This window comes from Ochlerotatus camptorhynchus, unplaced genomic scaffold (assembly GCF_037179485.1).
Source record: "Ochlerotatus camptorhynchus isolate MF236.1 unplaced genomic scaffold, CSIRO-AGI_Acam_v1.1 ptg000313l, whole genome shotgun sequence".
Lineage (NCBI taxonomy): Eukaryota > Metazoa > Arthropoda > Insecta > Diptera > Culicidae > Ochlerotatus > Ochlerotatus camptorhynchus.
The window spans coordinates 2,738,180-2,750,622 of record NW_027040801.1 but is presented as its reverse complement, the minus strand read 5'-3'; the positions used below and the strand labels follow the sequence as shown (position 1 = coordinate 2,750,622).

Here is a 12,443-nt window from a genome sequence, read left to right as displayed (position 1 = left end):
ATTTCAAAGTTGTTTGCCATAAAATTTCATATATTTGAGCTGTATTGAATCAACTTTACACAGATAAAAATTCTGAATTTTAATTGTGATGTAAACGTTCATTCACGTACACTTGTATTTCATTTTACGCAACCGAGCAACTTACAAACAATGTTGTTCACAAAAATGGGCTTTTGAATACAATATTTGCTACATTGCATGAAATGTGTCAGAAATTTACATGATATATAATGTAAACGTATATGATATGTAACGCTCCATTTATGTGCATCATATTGAATAGAAATTTACACTACTTTTTCGAACTGTGTGTATTAAAGGGTATTAAAGAATTTTTATGCACTAGAAATATTTGTTTAGCTATGACTATGAAAACCTATTTTTTCAAGGTTAGGTTAGGTTATCTTTATTAGCGAGACTTTCAGGCAGAAGCTGGTTCATCTCTTGACGAATATTGGGGAATCCAGAAGGGGTCCCCCCCTTGTGACAGAATTTGAAATAGCGGTGGGGAGCCAGAAGGGACCCCCTAGCTATAGAGTTAATGAGGTCCAGAAGGGAACCACTAATTAAGAGGAGTGGACAGTCCAGAAGAGACCTCCCTAGTAACAGAGTATTTGTTTATCAGAGTTGGCTGTCAAGGTGCTGTCGTAGTTAGTAGATGTTCCTGGTTTTGTGCATTTGGTCGGCTAATTGTTATGGTGGTGTATTCAGAGTAAGTTATAGGGGTTGGTCCTGGTTCGATGCAGTGGGTCGGTAATGGTTGGTTCTTGTCAGTGAATTAGGTCAGATATTCTTATACATCTTGGCGTCCTTGAAGAAACATATAACAGCTGCTTCGGTTGAAGGGTCATTGGCCAAGGCGTTTCTAATGTTCGTCGGGATCCCATAAAGATCCCTAATTCCCTGGAAACCTGGGCAATTCACTAAGAGGTGCTCTTCCGTCATCGTTGTGTTGCAAATATCACAGTGTTTTCGGAACGAAGTCACACTTCCCATGTGGGTCGTCCGAGTATGTCCTGAGCTGAGACGAGAAAGAATCAGTTGGTCATGACGGTTTGGGGAATCTTGCCACTTGGTGGTTCCCCTTTGATTTTACGGTGGAACGGTTCCTTTTTGCTGGCCCACTCCTGGGCCCAAGCATTCCGAAGTTTGAACTTCATCCAAGTCTTGATATCAGGTCCTGGAACGGTTTTAGTAGCGAGCCTTCCAGATCGGCCCGTAGCCGCAAGATGGTCTGCTAGGAAGGTAGTGTTTGATGGAGCTTCCAGTTGGATCCCTTGGATCCAAGGATGTCTGGATATCTGGGATTCCAAAGCTGTTAGAACACTTGCAGAGTCCGAAAGGATACAGAGCGGTTTGCTGGCGTGCATGGTAAAGGGTGATACGGTCAAAATTTGGTCAATATCAACTTGACGTATTTCTTTCAATTTTGCATTTAAAAAACCTGAACACCCCTCATTTTGAAGGTGTGTGTGTGTAGAATGTTGCTCCTATTTTGATTTTGGAATTCACTCTTCAGTTGTCAAAATGCCGTCCAAGCAAGAAGAGCAGCGTATCAAAATTTTGCTCGCGCATCGCGAAAATCCGAGCTACTCGCACGCAAAGTTGGCAAAATCGCTAAAAGTTGCCAAATCAACCGTTATAAATGTAATTAAAGTGTTTGGGGAACGTTTGTCGACAGCCAGGAAGTCTGGATCGGGGGGAAATCGAAAACCGGAAGCCGCTGAGACGACAAAGAGAGTTGCCGGTAGTTTCAAGCGAAACCCTAACCTCTCTCTCCGAGATGCCGCAAATAAGCTGGGTGTATCGTCTACAACCGTGCATCGAGCCAAAAAACGAGCCGGACTATCGACTTACAAGAAGGTAGTGACTCCAAATCGCGATGATAAACAAAATACGACGGCCAAAGCGCGATCCCAGAGGCTGTACACGACGATGCTGACGAAGTTTGACTGCGTGGTAATGGACGACGAAACCTACGTCAAAGCCGACTACAAGCAGCTTCCGGGACAGGAGTTTTATACGGCAAAAGGAAGGGGAAAGGTAGCAGATGTTTTCAAGCACATGAAACTGTCAAAGTTCGCAAAGAAATATCTGGTTTGGCAAGCCATCTGTACCTGTGGCTTGAAAAGCAGCATTTTCATAGCTTCCGGGACTGTCAACCAAGAAATTTACGTGAAAGAGTGTTTGAATAAACGTCTGCTGCCTTTCCTGAAGAAACACGGTTGTTCCGTACTGTTTTGGCCGGATTTGGCATCTTGCCATTATGGTAAAAAGGCCATGGAGTGGTACGCCGCCAACAACGTGCAGGTGGTTCCCAAGGACAAGAACCCTCCCAACACGCCAGAGCTCCGCCCAATTGAGAAATACTGGGCTATTGTCAAGCGGAACCTAAAGAAGACCAAAAAAACTGCTAAGGGCGAGCAGCAGTTCAAGGCAAACTGGCTTTCTGCGGCGAAGAAGGTGGACAAGGTGGCTGTACAAAATCTGATGGCAGGGGTCAAGCGTAAGGCACGGCAATTCGGATTTGGAAAAGCGGAAGCCTAACTGAATATTTTTCCTGAATTTTATACTAATTGAACTTGAAAAAGAAATTTAATTTGATTTTTTAAATAAACGATTTCACCGATTTACACGCGTTTTCCCTTGACCAAATTTTGACCGTATCACCCTTTAATGGCGTGAAAGATTGCCGCACCTTCCGCAGTGAACACAGAGCACTGGTCCAGGGGTCGGAAGAAAAAACTGGCAGCGGGATCTGCAATTCCAAGGCCGACTCCTTCCAAGGTCTTAGACCTATCCGTATATCTGTGGTGGTGGTCGGAGTATTTCATTTGGGGATACCTTATAATCACGTTTTTCAGAGTAGCCCCCATACAAAATGTTTTTTGTAACATCCTTAGCTATCATTTGGAGATTAAGCCTCCAGGTTTCCAGACAATCTGTTATTTTGGGTCACCCTAATGTGCAATATAACACAACTCACTATAAGATTGAGCTTTTATGGCAAAATCAGTCTTCAAGGTTCAGCATAACACTGATGTGCAAGCAGGCTTGTGCACTTACCTGAGCATTCATTCTATGTTCACGCATGCACTCAGACAAATGAACATGCACCCCAGCATGAGTGCAATGTTTACGTTCGAACATCGCTTGCTTCAGCGTTTGAAAAACATCGTTCGTATTATCGTATTTACTCAAGCGCAGCTCAGCTTTGCTTTCCGTTGTCATTGTGGGACTGGCAAACGCGATATATTTTCAGCGTGGTGGAAAACTAATTTTTTATCCAAAAATCTATTATTGGAAGGATGTTATTGCTGGTAAGTACCCTGGAAGCGGCTGTTATTGTGAAGCTATCATGTGCTATCAGCTAAATGTAAATTTCAACAAATTCCCTAAATAATTCTCCTACTGGTTATTTGTTGTTGTGTTTCACAATTATCTGAATTTGGTAATTAGGTTCATTAAATAAAACAATAAATAATTTTCTACTAAACTTTGAAAAAAGTAGTGGATGAACTTTGACGTTTAGTATAGAGGACGTTTCAAATATGTCGTGCACAAAATTTTTAACCCCCCTCTTATGTCACGCATCGTTCCATACTTATCATTTAAGGCCTCTCCCCACTTTTTGTTCCCTCTGCATATTGTTTTACTCCATTACTATTGAGAAATGAAGAAACATTCGGTTTTGGTACGGTCATTCTTCTTTTCATAGCACGGAACCGATTTTAATTGAAATGTCCCTTCGAAGAGTTAGAGCACCCTCTAAGGAACGCCCGTTTGTCAGTCAAAATCGGATTCTTAAGTAAACAAATGACACCGATATTGACCATGCATCAGTACCTTAGTCTCAACCACTTCACCAACTTCACTGATGTGCATTGCATAAGCATTCCCTCATACACACACCTCAACAACGTTTATGTCCGCACATCGTTTGCTTCAGGGTTTAAAAAACATAGTTCGTATTCAAGTGCAGCAAACAGGCGTTGGCATTGGAAAGAATGAATGATATTGAAAGGAATCATAAAATGGAATAGTTCAAGCTCGAACCATGAACTTTGAGAGTATCAGGCTGGCATGTTCACCTCTCGTCTGTTATTACTCTGAAAGATGTGTAGGCTAGAGGCGAATATGAAGCGTTCATCGATTTCGTCTGTTCTTTCTGTTGCAACATAGCAAGCCTCAATGTTCTCACTTGCGTGCAGGTACGAAGTATCACGTTCAATGTGCAGAGTACACCTGTGCTCGAAAGGTAACACGCGCGTTCAATGAACTTGCACTGAAGAAATTGAAACTCAAGCTCAACGCCGTCTATGTTTCGTGAAGACTGGGCAAAATCGTATCCTGAAAACAGTAAATATGGCAAAGTTGTAACTTCGACACTGGAATAGCCTGATTTTATTCACACAGTTGAAATATTTCATGTCTTAGCTAATTTGACATACAAATTAAATTTTATTAAAGTGATTCAACCTTTTATTTAAAAAAATACCCTCTCCAACATTTGTTTGAACATTTTTTATTAATTTGATAAATGCCCAAATCTGTGATTTAATCAAGTTGAACACTAAGGCCGTTCGCAATGCTGAGTTTCAAAATTGTTTTAAATGACTCGAAAATTCTATAATTTGAAACTGACAAAAATAAAACTGCAACACGATCAGTGCAACGCACAGTTCTAAAAGATGTTTGTAATCATCAAGTTCCATAAACTTTACTGTTCTCTATGAAGTTCATAGAGCTTTTTTTTTGTGACGCTCTTCGAAACATCTTTAAATACATCCAAAGAAATTTGAAACAGAGTTCCATTCGTGTTTCAAACTCGCTCAGAAATAAAAACAGAATAGTCGAGCAGTTGCAAATCTGGTGCAAAATAGTGCTCGAATAATGAAACTGCAACCCAGCATTGCGAGAGGTGCGTTTATGTTCTAGTTTCAAATTGAAACAGTCCTTATAAAATAAAACAGCATTGCGAACGGCCTAAAATACTAACAAAAAGCATAGAACACCAACTTTTGGTAAAATGTTGGTCTTTTTTTGCATAATTATTTGTTAATTTTGTAAATTTTTCTTAATTTTTAAGAGTCCAACTTGAGAATTCCACAGAAGTTTGCAGTTTTTATGAGCCCTTTAACGAATTAACGTCCGAATTATTTCACATCCATCATAAACACGTGACTTTTCTGGATCACTTTGATATAGTCTTTTCTTATAAGAATTGTTTTAACGACAATTAAATTATAGTCTATGGTAATATTTTTTTTTATTAAACACGATATGTGTCATATACACCTAATAAAATATTAAAAAAAAGTAGTCATACAATTTGTTTACAGTAATTAAATTGTTAAGTGTTTGGTTTGGTTGTTCGACTGGTTTTATGGAGATTTCGTTTTTATGGCTTTCTCAGTCTAGGGTAATTCAAACAGTTAGTTTTGCATTGCCCGACGTTTCGGCCGTTTATTGTGGCCTTTTTCAAGGGTAAAACAGTCTACCGTTTGTCGTCAAATTTTTTTGTTTGTTGCCACGATAAGCGTATGTATAGTGTAGTGTCATATAGTGTCCTATGTTAATTTATATTAAACTCAATGCACCATACAGGAAGCTCCTCCAAGCTAAACACGCTTATCGTGGCAACAAACAAAAAAATTTGACGACAAACGGTAGACTGTTTTACCCTTGAAAAAGGCCACAATAAACAGCCGAAACGTCGGGCAATGCAAAACTAACTGTTTGAATTACCCTAGACTGAGAAAGCCATAAAAACGAAATTGTTAAGTGTGCTTCCATGCATTTCAAGGTCATAAATTGGCATAAATTGTAACATTTAGGAGGGGGAATTTCGAGGAACACGGTCCAAACACATTTCAAAAAAAAAACTACAAGGGACAGCCCTATGGGGTTGTACGCAATGGTAACGTAGGACTACGTGGTCTTATATAATAAATCTCATTTGTTAACTGCAGTAGGAGCTTGTGTTTTGTGTAGGAATAGGAATTAGAGCGGGGTTCTCTCTATTTATACTCTTTAGTATGACGGGCTTGACAAATATGGCCCACGCAGCGACTCACGAAGAGCTACTGATTTCGATCAATAGCACTGCGGCTTCTTCCTCCTTCTATAGATGGTCATGTGGACTGCAGCCAGCTGCTTGCAGGCAGCTTTCGTTGTGTACTGGAGAAAACCATCACTCACCACGTGATGATTGAATAAACACCGTTTAGTGAGACCGGATGGAATTCAACTTTTAAATCTGTGTTAGGGAAATCGCTTTTCGCAAGCAATTGGTGATCATTTTAATTTTCATAGAAACAGTTGCACATTCGTGCAATTTTCAATAGTGACATTTTGAAAAATGATAAAGTCTTAAATTTAACAGATTCGTAGACATATTTTTGATCGATTGGTGATGAAATTACTGGAATTAGTCCAGGGACAGCTGAGTTATTAACGTTCAAAATCTTTCATAATTTTGTTACATGTTTCAATTACGGTTTTCACAAAGTGTACCCCCATATAGAAATCACAGACGTAGTCCTACGTCAAAAAAGTATTGACGATTGTCTACGCACGAGCGGGAGGGGGTCTACATCATCTCAAAAATGGTCTACTTCAAGGGGTCAGTCACTCAGCACAGCTGCTTTTGTATTAACGCTGTTTACAGTGTGCCGTATTGTGCCGGTACTGTGCCGACCGAGTATATTTGTGCCCTGTTTTGTGCCTTATGTATTTGAAGTGTATGAGTGGTAAAATACAAATGGATTTGGTATATCTGGCAACAGTGTGAGGATGATTCAGGGTGACAGCTGTTTATTTACAAACTCGTTGCGCCCAGGAAACATAAAATTCGACAGTGAGCATGCATAAGGGCCTATACGCGATGATCGATTCTCTTCGTCGATTTTCTCTTTTGTTAATAACTCGCTAGATTTAACATTTCTCGATGCGTTTGCTGTTGCTTTTGATAGCCAATACAACCTGTTACTACTCTGCATTGAACAAATTCTAGAAAATTGTTTCGCCTAGCTGTAGCAATGCAAAGAGAAAATCGATGAAGAGAATCGATCATCGCGTATTCGCCCTTATGAATGCTCACTGTCGAATTAGTTTTTTTACAATCACTGGATTTACCAACGAATTTCTTCGGTTATCTGCAGCACAAAAATTAGTTCCCATATTCCTGATTCAATATTCGGAACCTGCACTGGAGCCTTCACCGGAGCAAATTTTCCAATTGAAAACTGTTGCAGGAAAATCATCTCTCCATATCGAAACGAAAAATGGTGAAGATTAGCTTCAAATTGAATAACAGCAAGTATATGAGGTGCAGCTTATCTAATCGATGGATCGATCAACCCTGCACCAAGTCATGGGTCAAACTCTGTCAGAGCCGGAAACCTCGAAGGAGTTGCCTGATTGACTACTACTAGGTGGGATCGAGCTATATACAAGGTTACCCGAGCAAAGCTGAAGATCAAATTGAAATCAAAATTTGCTGTTATGATGTAACTTATTTTGAATACTCCAGTTGATCTCATTTTGGTTGACTTAACTTAACACAGCAAAAATGAGAGCAAAATTTTACACTGTTGAAGCAAACGGAAAACTAATCCTGCTTTCAATGAAATCAATTTGATTACTGATTTTGCATTCATAATGTTTAACTGAATACGGGCTTGGAGTAAATGGTTACCATTCATGTTTCTCAAGCTGAAAGACTTCGGCTCCAATCTCACCCCGGGCAAGTCACAAATGACCTAAAATGTGTTAAACAAAACAAATAAACAATAATCATTAGTTCAACGACAGATGAACTTCAATTAAATTTTAAACAAGACGTAAACAGTAGAACTTCAAGTTAAGTTGCTTTCATTTAAAACGTCTTGACTACATAATGAAAGCACAATATGATATCAGACTTATGTCGCAACATTTGAAATCAAAATGAGTTTTCATTATGATAGGAACTGCACACTTTAATATCGATTTGCTTTCATTTTGTTAACCGACTTTGCTCGGGTAGCGCTTCTACATGAAGGACACATTCTCTCGCTACCGGATGGTCTTCGAACGGTATTCTTTGCCGTGTACGATGACCACGGTGGTGCCACACTTGAACACACGAGCAATGGCAGCTCACTCAGTGCGAGTCAGCATATTTCTGCTTCTACAGCCAGCACCCGGCGGGACAACCAACATCTCCAGTATGCCGGCGCAAAGTTGCACAAGTTTGGGACGAAACGGCCGGTGAACAGGGACGACTTGATGACGGCTCAGCTAGATGGCTTTTTGGATATTGACGAGGCTGTGGTGATTTGGTGATCGAAGAATCGCTGAAGGAACAGGTGACCGGTTCGACGGCGGTTGTACCAACCGGTCGATTTAAAATTGGCTCTCTACTTGACTAGCCTATTGGTCCCAAGCAAACGATTAACGTACCCCATTCTAGTCGAAGATCTAGTACTACGCAATGTTTGTTTTGATTCGCTATGAAAGTTTGACAGATAAAATGAGGGGCTCGTGGATTTTCCTATGTTTCGAGGGGTGAATCGTTTAGCTTGGGACCGAAGAGAGTACCAGAGCTGAGCCAAAAAGTTGAACACGTTTCTTCGGGACTTTCTAGTCTTAGAGGTACCTCTATGGTTGTACATAGTTAATCATATAATTTATGCGTTCACATAGGATGTATATTTGGATGTATGCTATTCTCCAAATAGAAAGAATTAAGCTGATGATTAGGAAAATAAAATCATAAATCACTTTTCATTGCATTGGCATTGGCGAAGGTCAACAGATTGCCGAAGGAACAAGTTGTGACGGCATATCCGTAAACGAATGGCTATGGCTTGCACCGAACCAGTAATGGAGTTTGTTCTGGCGAAGATTTCCCAGGGTTTTATATCCACAGAACCTTGCAAACATAAATATTTATAACTAAAAATCTCGATACACGTTTGTTTATGTACACGTAAATGGCAATTGTCGATAGTACACTAGGCAGTGCTCCCATTTTATTTGAATTATAATCTGATAGCTATGAAAATGTGCCGGAAATGTGCCGATAAATGTACCTTAGCTGTGCCAAATCTAGTTTTGGCACATTGTACTTAGTTTATGAACAGCCCCTATTGGAAAAAAAAATCATATACTGAATAAATATATACTGAATAAAGGTGGAATCAGATCAGTATTGAGAGTGTTAATAAAATAACAAATATTCATGTATTCATTTGTGTGTCATGTCTACATACACATACAACCCACGCAGATAGAGAGAAAAATAACCCAAAACAAATGAATGACGACGGTAATTCTTTGGTGCAAGCAATGGAAATATTTACCTTATTGGCCAAAACCCAGGTAATCATGACGTTTGAATATTGAAAACAATTTGAATGAAGAATAGAGACCTACTGCTGTCATGATTACCTGCGATTTGTCAAATAATGTAAATATTTACACCGATTGCATCGAAGAATACGCTGGGCATTGAAAACTGAAGCGAAAAGCAGGCACTGAAATCGAATCTTACTCAACGAATGAGTCACAAACGATACGTCAAAATGGCGTTCCAAAAACAGGTAAAGCATCTCAATGTCTTCATCACCACGTAACACGGCATTTGAATTTATTTTCAGCTTATGGTTTCAAAACAATAATGAATTATGATCTTATTTCCGTCCTACAAAGTAAACACAATCCGCACGTTACACCTATTTTTTGAACGAATAAATTGATTGATCCTGCTATAGGTGACTTCTTAATTTATTTCATTTTCCATACGTACCGTTCGATTTGATAAAGAGTCACAAATTATTGAGACTTTTTTTTAAACGATATTGTTAACAATCTTAAAATTTATAACAACGGCCTAAACTGTCCACAAATCAAAAGGCCTTGTCCTCCTGAACATCATTGCAGAAAACAGCAAATTTGTATCTAGTTAAAATCTCGAAACATACATCCAGCATTTACACGAAATTCATGAGAACGCTTGTGTCATCTAGTGAGAGAACTCCGAACTAAAGTGTTTACAGTTTAAAAGGTTTTAGCTTCCTGAACAACAATACAGAAAACCGAAACTTTGCATCTAGCAAGGATCACGAGATGCCGACCCAGCATTTACACGAAATTTATAAGAACACCTGTGCCACCTGGCGAGAGGATTCCAAACCGAACTGTCAACAATTCAAAAGGCCTTGAGCTCCTGAACAACATTGAAGAAAGCAGCATCTTTGTATCTAGCAAGGATCTCGAGATATCGACCCAGGATTTACACTAAATTTATAAGAACACTGGTGCCACCTAGCGGGAGAATTCTGAATGATGCCCAAGTTTTTATAATTACAAAATCCATATACATTTTTATTAAGGTAGTATTACACGAAGAAAAACTTTTTATTTTAAATCACGAGATAATTTGTTTGTGTGTTGTGCAAAGTTGTAGAACTATAAAAATAATGAAACTTTGCTAAAGACACTAAGTTTCTACGCCATAAGTCTAGCGAGCTATAAATGGATTTTTGTCGGGACTACATTAAAATATTTTTTTTTTACTTTTTTGCATCACAAATCTTTACTAATCGATTCCACATGCTCTACCAAGTTTTTGATATCATCAAAATACACAACTTTTCTGAAAACAGCAATGTTGTAAAATCACTTAATTTGCATTGTAAAGCAAATTTAAAACAAAATTTCTAGAATTTTGCAGTTAAAATTTCTCTGAAAATATCAGTTTTTGGCAACCAAAATTAACGTTGTTTGATCAATCATGATTCATGATATGAAACTATGTCAGGTATGACGCCCAATTTATGTGCAACATAAATAATCAGAAATTGAAGATCTCTTCGTCTTCGTCTCTTCGCCTCTTAGCTATTTTCAGTGGATTGAAATAAGATTCCACATCCTCGTAACTTGCCGCAAAATTGTTTCAAAACATTCCAATCCCAATCAGTAATGGTTTAAAAGATCCGGGTTCGGATCAACCCCAGCGCACTTACAATGTTCAACTCGGAATCGAAGTTGTACTCGGATGCCTCCTCCAGCGAATACAGCGGCGAATGGTGGTTGACGGCTGGTTCGTACGCACTGTGGTAATCGTACGTCAGCAGATTGAACCAATCCAGATACTTGTTCAGCTTGACCACGTCGTAGCCCTTCTCGATGTACTCGATACCGGCTGGCACGGCCATCGTCAGCAGTAGCCTACGGAGCAAACCATTAAAATTAATATCGAAAACAACCCGTCATTTCACCAACAACAACAAAACTCACCTCGGCCGTCCGGTCTTGGACGATTCCCGGTCGAATTCCTCGCGCAGTTCCTGCACCAGCTGGGCGTAGTTTTCCCGATCCTTTGGTTTCGATCCATCCCGGAAGGCCGGGTACTCCCAATCCAGAGATCCAACCCGTCGAACTGATTCTGCCGCAGGAATTTGATCGTATTCTTCACAAACTGTTCCCGCCGTTTCGAATCGGCTACCAGGGGCGAAAACCGCGACGAACCCTCGTTCCAACCGCCGATGGCCAGCATCGTCTTGAGGTTCTTGTTGTAGGTCTTGAGGCCGGTGAACTTGGCGAAGCCGCCCTTCTCAATGTCCTGGTACTTGTCGTACGGCTTAAGGGCATTCTCTTTAGTGAAGCCTCCGAATGAGTAGATCAAGTGAGTACACAGGTACGGATTGATGTTCTGCGGGTTAAACTTGGCCGTTCCGGGCCGGTAGACCGACCAGTTGGTGTAGTAGCATACCACTCGTTGGTTGTTCTCCGCCGCCGACACCGTCGTCCATGCCAGTGTGAGTGTCGTTAACACGAGAAATAACCATGTTGCCGCTCCTCGTTGAAGCTGTAACGAAAGGAAATAACTTGGATTAGTACAGTGAACTACTATCGGTGCCACTCCATCGACGGACTAATGTACACTAATTAGAGCCCTTTCGATGAGGGGGGGTGATGTGTTTCTACCCCGCGGAAGTGCACTGTGAGCGAGATTCGAGATTCGAGATGGCATGCAGAAATGTGATTACCAGAGAGCATAATTTATGAGATCCATGTGCCGGTGCTTGGAGATCAAACTTTTACTAAATTGAAAGCTCACCAGGTGGTGGTGGAGATTTCTCCCACGGTGTATTAGGTCGGTCCGTGTGTAGGGAAAAGGAAATCATGCAATGGCGTGTGAGATTGATTCTTTTGTTTGGGCTGCCTTGCGGTTCGGGCTTATGGAAAGGAGGTGTATAATTAAAAGCCGTGAAATTTGTAACTCCGGAAATTAGGTAAGTAATTTGGTGTTATGTGGGTTTCGATTTACTGTGTGTGTGTTCAATGTGTGGAGCATTGCTTTCTTTTGTCAATTGGTTGTAGAAGTTGAAGATTTATAGCTTTGGATACTCTAATAGAACGCTAAGTTGTGAGTAGGAAATAAATTCCACTTG

The 12,443-nt window shown here is 40.1% G+C and overlaps 1 protein-coding gene across 1 annotated transcript in view; it reads right to left on the bottom strand.

The window, feature by feature from the left end:
* The window catches only part of LOC135707468 (mucin-2-like), a 134,267-nt gene that overhangs the window by 13,950 nt on the left and 107,874 nt on the right, over positions 1-12,443 (bottom strand). The window contains 3 exon segments of the mRNA XM_065229288.1: positions 11,013-11,217; positions 11,287-11,411; positions 11,414-11,857. Coding sequence (XP_065085360.1) covers positions 11,013-11,217; positions 11,287-11,411; positions 11,414-11,857 — 774 coding nt within the window.